The 13,605-nt window shown below is 39.3% G+C and overlaps 2 protein-coding genes and 1 long non-coding RNA gene across 5 annotated transcripts in view; 1 reads left to right on the top strand and 2 right to left on the bottom strand.

The window, feature by feature from the left end:
- mpv17 (mitochondrial inner membrane protein MPV17) overlaps positions 1–4,986 on the bottom strand; it is a 20,933-nt gene extending 15,947 nt beyond the window's left edge. Inside the window, exons 1-2 of the mRNA XM_022192714.2 lie at positions 4,927–4,986; positions 4,127–4,207 (exon numbers count right to left, since the gene is read on the bottom strand). Coding sequence (XP_022048406.1) covers positions 4,127–4,199 — 73 coding nt within the window. The 5' untranslated portion in view covers positions 4,200–4,207; positions 4,927–4,986. The remainder of the gene's footprint in view (positions 1–4,126; positions 4,208–4,926) is intronic.
- Positions 3,813–13,605, top strand: LOC110950247 (uncharacterized). 2 transcript variants are annotated; one of them, XR_002595642.2, is made up of 3 exons: positions 3,813–4,070; positions 5,616–5,750; positions 13,372–13,605. It is a non-coding gene; the product is annotated as an uncharacterized LOC110950247 (long non-coding RNA). The 2 variants fall into 2 exon arrangements; XR_002595643.2 differs by lacking the exon at positions 3,813–4,070 and adding an exon at positions 4,109–4,238.
- Positions 5,752–13,605, bottom strand: part of si:ch211-243j20.2 (uridine-cytidine kinase-like 1) — a 35,372-nt gene continuing 27,518 nt past the window's right edge. For both annotated transcript variants that reach the window (XM_022192713.2, XM_022192712.2), the window contains exons 10-15: positions 12,511–12,604; positions 12,177–12,239; positions 11,703–11,825; positions 10,270–10,377; positions 9,698–9,854; positions 5,752–7,976 (exon numbers count right to left, since the gene is read on the bottom strand). In XM_022192713.2, the coding sequence (XP_022048405.1) occupies positions 7,900–7,976; positions 9,698–9,854; positions 10,270–10,377; positions 11,703–11,825; positions 12,177–12,239; positions 12,511–12,604 (622 nt within the window). In that variant the 3' untranslated portion in view covers positions 5,752–7,899. The remainder of the gene's footprint in view (positions 7,977–9,697; positions 9,855–10,269; positions 10,378–11,702; positions 11,826–12,176; positions 12,240–12,510; positions 12,605–13,605) is intronic.

The raw sequence follows: 13,605 nt of genomic DNA, 5'->3' as shown, positions 1-13,605 counted from the left end.
TCTTCAGTGTTGAGGGAATTGCTGTACAAATTTGAAAGAAATGATGTCTCCCACTTGGTAGAGGAACTGCAGACATGTCAGTGAGTTTAGAGTAAGTAAGTTCTTGATATCATCTGTCTGAGTAATAAAGCAGAACAATGCAAGATTTAGCAACATTTGATGTGACTTAGAGGTGAAGATGGTAATCATGAGCGGCAATGTCCCTCTGCTTGAATCCAGCTTTGAAACTATGTGCTAGCTCTCGCTACAGTTTGCATTAGCGACAAAAAAATAAATAAAATATAGCCTCAGGCTTGAGAGAGTCATCTTTGTGAGCATCAAACAATTGTTTTTTCAGGAGCCACTTCTTTTATGAATTTTTGTGCCACTTCAGGAGAGGAGCAGAAAGCTCCACCTACAAACAGCCCTGATAAATGTCCTTTAATTCAATTATTAAACATCAGCGTTAAAGTCTAATTTATATCGACAGATGATAATATAGTGCACAGATGTAAACTAAATGATCTACTAAACAGTAGAAATCCCAGTGTGCACAAGGAAGATCTAGATCATCAGCTAGTAGATCTATATTATTACAAGACTGTAGAATGTGCTTTGCATTTTGTCATTGCATGATCTGAACTTTTTCTTCATTTTCATGTCATAATAAAGTTTAAATACAAATAATGTGGATACATAGGCACAAACAAATGAAATAAAGTCTGACGTTCACTAGGCCAGCAACTATTTATTATTTTCATTGTCAGTTAGTCTGGCAGGTACTTTCTGACATGAATCAATTAGTTGGTTGATCTGTACAATTTCTGAAAATGCTGAAAAATGTCAACCAGTGTTTCCCAAAGATAACCCCAAACATCTTGTATTTTTCACACAAATAATCAGCCTACTGTGAACACATGAGGACAGAAGCAACAAAACATTTAAAATTAGAAAGTGAAACAATAATTGAGCATTTTAGACTCAGTAATTTTGGTTGCAGTGTTGGTGATAATTCTTCGTGAATTTGTCGAAACAAGAGACACTTTCCCATTACATTTATTTATTTGATTGATTTCTAAGTAAAAATATTAATCATTGGAACTTAAACTTTAATTATCCCCTGTTGGAGGGATAGTCCTTTATGTACTAAAGCTCTCACACAGTGGGTACAAAGTTGCAGCCCACCAGCTCTGAAGCCCCACTACAGTAACAATATGTGACCTGGGGCAGCCCGACCTCTGTAACACCCACAGCACAGCGTGATAACACGGAGCCAGCTCAACGACAGGTGACCTTTCCTTAAAATCTCACAGGAGAACCAATAAATTCAGGGAGTTTGGACAGATGGACGCACAAGGGTGAAACAGAAAATGTCAACTGTAAACCTTCAGGGGATTAAATAAAAACATTTCCTCTGCGATTCTGACTCACACCTCAACAGACAGCAAATCAGTAAGAGAGAGGAGCTTCATTTTGTCACTTAATGTTTCAGTGACATGATTAAAAAAGATCCATTTCTGTTTAAACACCTTTGAAACACACATTTTGTTTGTATGTGGAGATTGAAGAGACGGTGATGCTGACCTGGCAGGTGTCAGGGATGAGGATGGATGAGGAAACAAGTAAAGAAATACAGGGTGTAGCCACTCAAACAAATAGTTTAATAAAAAACTGTCCAAAAGTTCAAATCCCATTCAAGTCAAACCTCAGAATGCGTTGCTGTCGACACAGAGTAGCAGAACCCCAGCCTTAATGCAACTCATTTTGCATTTCAGTTTTGATGCTTGCAATGATGCATTTTTGCAATCATGAATATTTACCAAAACAGTGTTTTTAAAAAACATTTTGTATAGGCTCCAGCACCCCCCGCGACCCTACGGAGTGAGGATAAAGCGGTGTAAGAGAATGAATGGATGGATTTTGTAAGTAACAGCAAAACTGACCTTTGAACTTCTTGATATAAAATCTCATAACATCATCATTTTATCCTCTTACAGGCCTTCACGCTGACCTTTTACAGGGGTGGCATTGGGGCATTCATTTCATTTAGGCTTATCCAAGATCTGACACCACTCCCTTGGGCGCTGAATAACAACATTTAATCCATAGTAGCCTCCATATGCCTTGGTATTTCTTGGTGTCATGTCTCTGTCAGGACAGATCTGTTGTACAGGATGAGTTTCTGTGAGACGCTGTGCATTTTTATGTGTGTGTAGAGATTTATGTAGTTTGGGGGGGGAGTGTAACCGTTGTTATTGTTGTATTAAAAAGCAGCTGGGCACAGACAAGCCTCTAGTTTCCACTTCGGCACACACAGACACACCTACTAAATGTCAGGTTTCACCAATGAAAATGTTCAATTTCCAAAAATGTGCTTAGTGAGCCCATGGTGACCTACGACCACCGCACTGAAAAATTGTTAATCGTTAGGCCCAATTAAACACTTGTGCAAAAAAGGTAAATGACAGTTTCACTACTTGTCATACATGAATGTAGCAGCAAAATATCTCCATATGTTTACTGTGTTTATCAAAGTGCTCAAAGGTTTGCCACCAACTTTATTTATGAGGATCTTCTGGACAAACAGTCCATGTGTTACTGTGAGACCTGACACAGCGCATCTTTCAGTCAAAATTTTAGACCATAAAATGTGCATTTTAACATTCCTAGTTCAATTAACGGGTATTTTTTGTAAATTACTTTTGTATGAAGCTTCATATATTGCCACCAGTTCTTAGTATTGCTTAATATGCGAGCCTGTCTCAGTGAGGTCTTGCCCAAAGCGTGATACTGCCATGCTGGTGGTCTGCCTTTAAAAATAAGCTGCTAACTTCAACAAAACTCACATGATTAAATTAAACAAATAAAAAACACATGAGATGTTCTGTTGTTAGTTGTACTGACTATAGCGGTAGGTCTAATTCAACACGTGGAATGGACAATTTTTCCTCAAGTATACCATGGCAATGTTTTAAGAAGTAGCCCAAATTGTCACAAGACATCCTAATCTGTTTAACCCACTAAACAAATAATACTCAAAGAAATTGTTTTAAATGTAACCCAACCGGTCATGAAACTAATTGGGTGACAGTCTGGAAACACTCTTTCAGGATTCTGAATGCAGACTGACTGAGGACATGAACAGCAACCCTGTGTGAATTAGAATTTTTGTTCACTCTTCAATAAAGCTCATTTTAAAGTACCCTGGCTGCTCATGTACATCAGACATCTGCTTCCATCTAGTGGGGAATAAACTGCACTACAAACTGGAAAACTCCAGTTTTTAAAAACAGCACTGCTACAGCTTCTGCAACATAAAAACACTAATCAGTTCATCAGGTAACCAGACTCACAGAGAGTCACATGTAGCCAGATTCAACACAAGAGCTGTAACATACCTTTGCTAAGGAATCTGAAAGTGTTCTTCAATACAAACAAAGGTTTGAATTTGTAAAATGCTCTCAACATTCACACTTTTCTAATCATAGGTTTTATTTAATTCTGGCCTAACATGCTGTTGCCATTCATGTTTTTTTCAGATGGTATTTGTTCCTCAGTTTATTCCATTCATCCCATGTATGAGGGTTACATGACTATAGCCCTATATTTCAGTTACCTCTGATGGATTTGATGCATTTAGGTTGTAGAAAACACATCCAACACCTCAGGCTGGCACAAGAAAGGCTCAGAGCTAAAATAGGTATCTCATAATTCCTTATTCTGACTAACACAAAAAACTAAAAGGTTTTTTATTTACTTTATGAGGAGATGAAATGGGCTTGAAAGGAGCAATAACGCATATTTTCAGAGCAGCATTTTAAAAATAGATACTCTGAGTTCATACTGATGGTGCTATGTTTACTTGCTGTATGCCTCATGCCTAATCTTAGCCACAGTTCAAAGATCTTCTTCTTTGTTGATTCTAAAACTGAGGTCCAATGTGAAGTCATGAATGTTGACCAGGAGCTGAACTTTGAGGCCCAATCTTTGGTATTTACTTAGTTCACTTCATTCTACATCAAAAAGGAAGTTTTGTGTTGGAAAGAGCTTTTTTGTACCTCCTCTGGAGTCTGATATTAGCCTGCTGCCAGGTAAAACAGACATTAGTTTCTTAAGTTTAACAGCATGTCAGATACTTTGTTCCTACCAGCGGTCACTATCTGCACTGTCCAGGGGTATTTGCTCATCAAGACCTGGTAGGATCTCCACAGGCCTGCCATTCTTCCTCCTAGGAAGGGGAAAAAAGATAATTCACAAAGGTCAATGTTTTTTTCACTTTATTACCCTCACCACTGTCAGGCAATGTGACTCAACTCAAGCAACCCTGCTAACAAGTCCCGTTATGTCGTCCATTAGAGCTTGTAGATTAAATTAACCAGTGAGCTTCTGTCAGACTGAGCTGAAGGAAGAAAAAACTACTATATGTAAGATTTGGAAAAGCTCAAACTTTAACCTTACACTGAAAACAGGTTTCCAATCTATTTGAACTGCTCGCTAAAGCTTAGCACTCAATTAAATTCAACAGTCAACTAATTATGAAAAAAGTTAGCATTTTCGTAAACCTTTTGCTTCTCGGTTAATTCTGTCAAAGCCGAACTAAAAGTCGGGCTCAAATATTTTAGCTACTATCTCTAATCAGGTTTTAACTCATGTGGATTTTTCTAAATATCCGAACAAACTTTAAAATGTAAAAAATTTGAACTACATTTGGCGCAACGTTTGGTATCGTGCTGGCTAAGCTAACGTGTGGGTCAGAGAGTCGTAAAATCACAGCACTAACCAACCAAACCCGAAACTAGTAACACGTTTTCACAACTTAAAGTTGCGATATCACAAGAGTTACAAAACACTGAGCTGGAAGTGTCAGTTTTTATCATGTTTGTGTAACTTTCTGTTGAAGAACGTGACAAACACAACCCAGCTGCATATTAGTAAACTTTAACTCACCTTTACCGCTCAACGTGTTGCATTCAGGGTCTGTTAATCCACTGAATACTGCAATGTAAATATATTGTGTACATTCCGGTCAATGAGCCAGGCTCCACTGAGAACACTTGGAGATGCCTTCATCGCTCCATGTCGGCTCCGACTTTTGAGTACTCCAATTCCTTAAGTAAAATTCAGTTACATAATTCCTGTTGTAATTTAAACTTAAGCAAAAGTACAACAGTGAGAGACTCCCGATCAGTTTTAAATACTTGCTGAAAGTGTTTTTAATAAATAAAAACAACTAAAATCTTAAACTGCGTCTCATTAATCTGCTCTGACAAATATATTACGTTGACATTGTTATGCTTTGTCAGGTAATTGCAACATATTTGATTTAGTTGAATTTATTATTTTTCAAACACACCACATTTGCACTCTGTGTATTAGTTTAAAGCACAAATTGTCTGCGATTGATGAGAGTAAAACCTAAACCGTTACATTAAGCAAAATGAATTTTAGATGTTGTATTATTATAGCTTTGTCAAATAAAATCAAGTGTTTTAAGTTTGCATTGCAATTTGGAGACGAGTCATACAATCATTCAATGAGTTCATGTGCATGAACTCGTTTTTTACTTTTGTAAAGAGAGGACACTACTTTTCATTGAATGTAAAAGCGGATAATGTGAAGCTGAAAATGTCCTACAGCACCTGACGGCACCATAAGAACCGAAGTTTGACGTCAGTTCCGCTGTAAACAACAGGGACACGTGTGCTGCCCTCCAGAGGTCAACTCCAACAATACAGCAAAATCACAGGAAAAGAGTTTTCCACAAAAAAAAGGTGAGATGTTTTCAGTTATTTGTTTTTATTCTGTACAAATGAAGTTTCACTTACAAAACCAACAGATTTTCACTACAGTGAACATTTTGATTGACCAAACACAGATGTTACACAAATGAAAAATGATACGGCTGACCAGAGTGCCTGAAAAGAACTGAACCTTTAGTCGCTTTTAGGTAAAGTTCACTAGTCTGCAGGTTGCTTCTGAAAAATGGATCACTGTTTCAAGTAAACCGCCTTCCACAAAAGTGACAGTAGCTGACATTTCATTCAAGCCATTTGCTGCAATTTGCATTTAATTACACAAATGCAATGCTGTCTCATCGACTCTGCATAAAGTTTCCTGGACGTAAACACAATGAATGCAGTATGCAGGAAGTAATACCATCTACACAGCAGGTGCACCTATACAATTAGCAGCAGGTACACCAGCAAAGCCTTGGAGCAGAGGGGCAACCTGGAGGGAAAGTAGCAGTTTTTAATGCTTGTTAGGTTCAACAAGTTAACGTCTGCACTGAGTGAGGCCTGTCGTTAAAATGATCTGGAATGGAGAGAGAGAACATGAAAACAACAATATTTTCAAGTTGAATAAATGTCTGTGAGGTGTTGGATATGTGAAGAATCCCTGCAAACAATAGAATAAATAAATAAAACATATAAAATGGCCGTAAAGAACAGCAATAAGGGTCCTCTAAGGGCCTGCTTCTGTATAAGATCAAATCACACCTTTAATGCTACTGAGACTTCAGTGACAAACTAAATCTGAGGATATGTCACGTCAACACAAGTGCTGCACTTTTGTTTTACATCTTGACATTTTAATATCATCAATATGTCATTTGGCCTCCTGATTTATAACATTATCAGCTGCTTTCTTTGAGCTCCAGTATGAACGATACCTACATTTACACCAGCGGTTTATACAGTACAAAGCATTTGCAAGCTAATTATCGAATCGATTAGCAGCTCAAGCTGGGCTAAATATTGTTTATTCAAAGCAGACATTTTTAAGAGCTCAAATGACTCCATGACTTAAATAAAAGATGCACAAAGAGAGTGACAGTAGCTTTGTGTTATTGCTGTGATCACCTGGTGAAGTAAAATCTAAATAAAGTTAACATAAAGAGGGAAATGTAACTTAAAATCTTTCATCTTTACATTTAATTATCAGTCAGTTTCCTTCTTCAAGTACAAGTCATTGTTGTCCCTTTCAGTGAAATTTGCCTGAGATTACATCATTTTACAGTACAGACATCTGCAGTGTCAGCAGCAGAGGAAAGCCGTAACACATTAACTCTTCCAGAAAGCTTGAAGCTGAGAAAAAACATCACTGCACTGCTAACTAGTGGGGATATATTAATATGACATATTCGTGAGAGACCTGTCTTAAAAGAAGAAAGTATTTTTTTCTGTTTGTGCAAAACACTGTTACATCTACTGACTGACTGAACAACATTAAGTACATTTTTAGAACTCCTGTTGAATCTAATGATTAAAACTGAGCATAGCTCCCAGCTAAGTCTCCAGCTGGAACTAAATTGATGAAATTATTTGTTACCAATATGTGGCTATTGAAGGTAAAGAGACCAACTGTGCAAAATCCTAAAAGAAAATCACATATTTTAAGGCTCTTCCAGTAAACTGACAGTAAGCCAAATTTAAATATCAATGCTACGGGTTCAGCTTTAATAACAGAAACATATAACTGGCATCATTAACACCACAGCCAATCATCTTTTTTAAAAGGTAGCTTCAGTTTCTCCATTTTTGAGAAAACTGTGGAATAAGTGAACTTGCTGTGAAATCGTCTTTTGGAATCCAATCGAGGATGAGCTGTGTGTGAGGAAGTTTCAAAGTCAACAAACATCCCACATCTCGAAGGACAGGTAACACTGAACTTTGGCCCCTTTAAACTTTGCTGTAAACTTGACTGAATCCTGCCGGGCACAAATCTCCTCACTGACCTGTTTCTTCACACTGACCGAACAGCGAAGCTCATTCTGATGGGAAGCAGTTTGTACAGCATCACCTCACTGGTCAGGAGGATGTTTATGGAGTCGAGCAGATGTTAGCTGGAAGGTCCGTTTCCACTGTTTTCATGGCTAAATGCTTTTGTAACAGCCCTTCACCTCCATGATTGGTCATCTCCTTAGAAGTCCATCCCTTCATCACTTTCACACCAGTCTGAAGGAGCATCGGTGCCAAAATAACGATCTCCAAAATTACCTGAGAAGAAGAGCAGGTGAAATGAGATGGAAGAAGGAGGAGGCTTGTAGTTTTCCTTGTGTCTTGTACTTTAAACTTTGATTTGACTTCCTGTGGTCAGACACGTGAACAGCTGTGGAAACACTGACACATAATTGTTATCTTGCGTCTTTCTGGTCAGCTTGGAGCTCTGCCTGCTCATTGACCATGAAAGTATCAAGCCTTGATTACATTTCTATGCAGAAGCACACATGGACACCACAGATGTGCAGCTGTTGCTACTTTACTGCTCTTCTAGTCTGATGGGAGGACTCTGTTCCACACAATAGTTCATATCCATGTATTCTATGCATGCACGCTATAGCTAAATATGTGCCTCTTGTAGCACAGTCACCACGCGGACACAAATACTGAGCTGCACAGGGACGTCTGCATAGGGATCCGTGCAGAAAAGTGTAATATTAACCTAAAATTTCACATTGAGCCTTGGTTAAACTGCTCAGTGAAGGCAAACATAAACAGCTACAGACACTACAGATGCAGAATTGTTATTACTCCGCCAAGGAACTGCATCAATAACTAATAAAAAACTGCTGCATTTCTAAAAAAAAAAAAAAAATGCTGCATTTCTGACAATGCCATAGAGAGGAATGAAGAGCCTTGGCAGAGTACTGCGCTTTCTGAGTACTTTTCTTGTTATTATACTACTTTTTAGCATGCTTGGACCTGCTGGGAAGACTCCGTTCCATACATGTCCAGTAGGTCATGTTGCGCACATAAACATCAGAGCCCTTGTACTCCAGAAAGACACAAATTTCAGGATGCATGTGGAGGGGTCTCCTCAGACTATTGGGGAGATGATGAAATCTATGTTAAGTGGACCCTCGTAGGCCCTTGTGTACTTGCAGAGAGTGTATTACTACTGGGCTGGTTTATTTTGTGAGTCTGATTCTGTCTGTTTCTCTGTGCTATCTTTTTCTCTCCCCTCATCCAAACTAGTCAAGGAATGAAAAACAAATGATAATCTATGTAAATTATCTGAAACATACCCTTGACCTTTCTGTCTTGCACATCTGGCCACATCTAGATTTCTGTGGTCAGAGCAGGTGTTTTTATTTAACTGTCAAACACTAAGCAGCAGGTCTGACATCACTACATTTTGCTCAGCAGTGCTGCACACTTGAGAGTTTTCATCCACAGAGCAGTGCGGCAGCAGTTTTGGACTCGACATATTTCACTGGTGATTTACTCTTTAATACCTATACTGACTGATCTATATGTCACTTTTTCTTATAGTCCTCCAGAGGCTGCCAATAAAGGCTAAAAATAAATTTTACAGCCTTGTGCTGGCTGGCTGAGCTGTACATAACTGAGCTGTGGAGCTCTTGCAGTGGTGCAAGGTCAGTTAAGTCCGTGTTTTAAGGACTCTGAGACATCCTTGTTCCAGTATTAAAACCACAGGTGATGGTGTCTTCACTGTTCAGGACATATCAGCTTTGCAATAACCTCACGTCACCTGTCAGATATGCTGTTTTAGCTTTGTCTTTTAGCAAAAGCAGAAAATTTCTTAAGGTTTATCTGATATTTCTGTTTGTGTATTTGTCTGTGTATAAATTAAGACTGAGTAATATCTTTCAACTGTCTGCTGTAAAGTGTGACTTAATCCTCCCAGATGATGATGATGGTGAACAAACTCGTGTAAAAATACTTTATTCAAGTGTGAGTAAATGGGATCTCCTCACCAATGCCTGGTATGATGTGGAACTGGTCGTTGACCTCTTTGTCCACGGCGGTGGTGATGATGCGGACTTTAGGGAAGGCATAGGCCACCGAGTGGACACCCATCTCTGCCATTAGCAGAGATAACAGAAAGATCTTATCCTCTGCTACATCATGGTCCTTCACAAAGGAAAATAAAGAGGGAGTAAATGCAGATGGATGTTAGAAAAAGGGCTTAACAGCAATAAACAGTCACATCAAGTGAGTCGCCAGTTCAATAATGACCTGCACAATGTTCTACAAAGCATGAAGCAATTCACCTGTAACACTTTGTGTAAATAGATGCTACCTTCTGAAATTAAAGGGATCAAGTTGGTCAAAAAAACAATCTTCCCTTTCACACAATCCTAGATTTTATCCAGTTATTTTTGTAAAATATACTTGCATCAGACTAGACTAGTTTAAGGGGAACCTCACAAAAACATTGCACTTTCCCAGCATATCAGTGTAGAAGAGTTTCAACAGAAAACATGATTTGGAGGTTATTAGGCTGAGTGTTGTAATAAATGGAAGCTGTAGAGTCGTGTTGACCTACCAGCAGAACTCTGACAGCCATGAGAGCAGCAGCTCCGGTGGACACGGTGCTGTCCATCAGGATGACGTAGTCCTCACTGATGTCTTTAGGTAGACGGAGGTAGTGAAGCTGGAGGAAGCACACAAGTTAAACATGTGTAGATATTGTCGTGAGAAAAGGTAAATGCGCAATATCAGTGTTGATGGGTAGAAACAATATTTGAAGCTTAACGGCACAGTCCTAACAAAATACATGTGTAGTTCTCAAACTTTTTTCTGTCGGGCCCCTTCAGGAGCTGAAAAACATTATTGTATCCCCACAATCGCAAAAACACATTCTGTTTTATTCAACATATATAATTTGAAAAACTTGCACCTATACAATGCAGAAACCATTCTGAACCACCTTTCTAAGTAGTTTGTTGTACAGTGATACTCCACTTCAAGTGCTCCTGCCACATATGGTGCAGTCCATTTGACCACTTGAGGGGTGCATTTTACCATGTGCACAGAACAAACATGGATTTAATACTTCATGACAAGGATCGTCACTGATGATGAGAGTTTGGTGTTAGACTGTGAGCCTGGTACCAAACAGCAGCCTTTAGTGAAAGACCCTACAGCCTCACAGACTGAAGGAGCAGCATCTGATCAAGAGCACAACAGAGAGCACGCAGTATTCTGGAAGCACTAACACAATCGTTGCTCATCACCTGCCCTATTTCCCAGATTTAGCTCCCTGTGATTTTTTGTTTGTCACCAAGTAAAATTCATTCTGAAGGATTGCTGTTTTGACACAGTGGACAAGATAAAGCTTGTCGCAGATAGTGCTTGACATGCTCACAAATAAGAACGTCCATGTTGCATTCAAAACACAGCTGCATTCCTGGGATCACCAATGTGTATCACTGCGCAAGGCACTGTAACTACTTCAGTTGCCAAATTTAAATCAGTGGTGTAGTTTTGCTTTTAATAGGCACACTTCCTAAGTGCTTTGGTTGTACCTCATTTAAGAAAAAGTAGTTTAGTGAAATAAACAAGTGATTCAGTAAGACAACCACTGATGTACAGCAACAGTTACATAATGAAGGATGTACAAGAAATAGGCAAAAAGGAGGCATGGCAGCTACAACCCATTAACATGGTTGGGTAATTTAAAACGTAATTTGAGGTTGAAAACATGGAGGTTTGTATATTAACAGGACATCCTAAATCTTGTAATACTCCCTGAAAGGACTGGTACTATTTCTATCAAATCCTCCAGGAAGATGTGGGACATATAAAATGAGTGATTTTACACAGAAAGCCCTACAAAAACAACATTGTCTAAAACCTTGTGACACTTACTTTCAGTGTTGGTAAAACTTTGGCTGAAAACCTTTGACTTTGTGAGGCAAATACAACTAACAGTATATGCAGCAAAAACAAAGAGTACATTGGTTAAACAACACATACCTCTGGTTCTCCAGTGTCATGGTTGGTCTGAATGAGGATCTTTCCAAGTCGGATGTCTTTACAAACTGCCATCAGAGCCTGCTCCATGGTCTCCCCTGCTCTCAGGATGGAAACACCTGTGATCTAGAAACATAAACATCCTGGTGATGCTGCTTATCTGGATCTGAGATCACTCAGTGACCAAACATTTAGAATTTGCATGAAAACATGGCATTCCTCAAAAGAGCAGAAATTGCTGTAAAAGACCTTGAAGTTTGATTCACAGCATTCTTTCTAGTCTCTGACACTTGAGATGAAACTTGTAACGACATGAAGTTGCTACTCTACATCTACAACTTGTTATATTTGTAACATCATCCTTGTTCTCCCTCTTAACTAATGTTTATGTCTCTAAGATGTACACTGGCGGTCAGTAAAGGAGCCACAGAGGAGCTGGGAGGCAGAACACATTGTCACCCTAGTAAGCAGACTTACTCTTTTACCGCTCAGCCTCTTGCCATCATAGATGCCACCCTGAGGCGTCTCCACAGACACAGGCTGGAGAGGGAGAGAAGAATGTAACGGAAACAAAAGTTAAATATTAATCGAAGGCTGCAGTGAAACCATTGTGGCAGCTAATCATAAAAGGTGCTACTGCTCCTGTAAGAATATTAAAGGCTCAGAACAGAACACTAAATCAACATGAACACACTGTAGAGCTCTAGCTACAGCAGAGAAAAGATGCTCCGCTTGTTTATTTTAACAAAATTCAACCTTAAAATGAAGTGGAAGTGTGAGGTCAATTTACAATCTTCAGACAAAAACTCACCTTGAGAGGCAGGAAGGAGAGGGCATGTTCTATCAGAAGCCTCATTAATCTCTTGGAGTAGAAGATAAACTCATCTCGGTTAGTCTCCTTGTTCCTACACAAGCGCACACAGAGGGCAGCAGCAAACAGGACAAAAAGATTATACGTCTGGTAAAAAAGTGGTTAGAGCCTGTAAAGTTCAGGACACCGCTAATTGATTTTGGAGAAGAACTTGCTCTTACTCTGCACCACCTGCCTCGTGTTAAATGGCAGTCATACATGGTCATGGGACAGATAAATCATACCTAAACTGGAAGCAGAAGAGGCCTATAAGCCTCATGGAAATCCAAAACACAATCTACAACTGCCTCTTGAAGCATTCATTTTCTCTTTAACAATATAATGTTTCTGATAAATTTAAGCAATTTTAATAAGATGTTGCTTTTGAAAGAGCCACTCTACAATGCCAGGGGTGCTCATGTGTCTGTCTTTGCAGTACACAAACCACTACATTGGCTATGGAGGCAATTCTTCAGGGTGTAGAAAATGGTGGATTGCTTTCTCTGGGTTGGGGTTAAGGTGCTGCCCCCAGCAGTCATTGGACAGACAGATTGGTGCAGCTTCAGTGGTAATACAGACGATCTATCTGACCGCAGTGGTGAAGAGAAAGCTGAGCTGATAAACGATACTGATGTAGCAGCCAATATACATTCTGACCCATACCAATGATCATCAACTTTGGGTAGTGACTAATATAGGAAGAGATCCTGGGCTCGTCCATACAGATAGGGCGAGTCACTGCTCCTCTGTGACAATAGAAACCAGCGAAGGTGGTTTGACCATCTGATTAGGATGGATATTTTGTTTTGTTTGTTTTTCAAGGCAGATCTAACTGGAAGGAGACCCCATTGTAGACCCAACACTCATTAGAGGGATTACATATCTCATCTGTCCCGGAATGTCTTGGCATTGGAGCTGGAAAATGCTGCTGCAGAGAGGAGATCTGAAATGACTTGCTTGGCCTGCTGCCTCTACGACCCAACCCTGATCAAATGGATGGACGGACATTGCTTGTGTAATCAATAACTGCACAAGCTGAATAATGTGAGAGTGTGT

This window comes from Acanthochromis polyacanthus, chromosome 16, assembly GCF_021347895.1.
Source record: "Acanthochromis polyacanthus isolate Apoly-LR-REF ecotype Palm Island chromosome 16, KAUST_Apoly_ChrSc, whole genome shotgun sequence".
In the NCBI taxonomy this organism is placed as follows: Eukaryota; Metazoa; Chordata; class Actinopteri; family Pomacentridae; genus Acanthochromis; species Acanthochromis polyacanthus.
The sequence above is the reverse complement of the archived record's forward strand: the minus strand, read 5'-3'. Positions and strand labels throughout refer to the sequence as shown.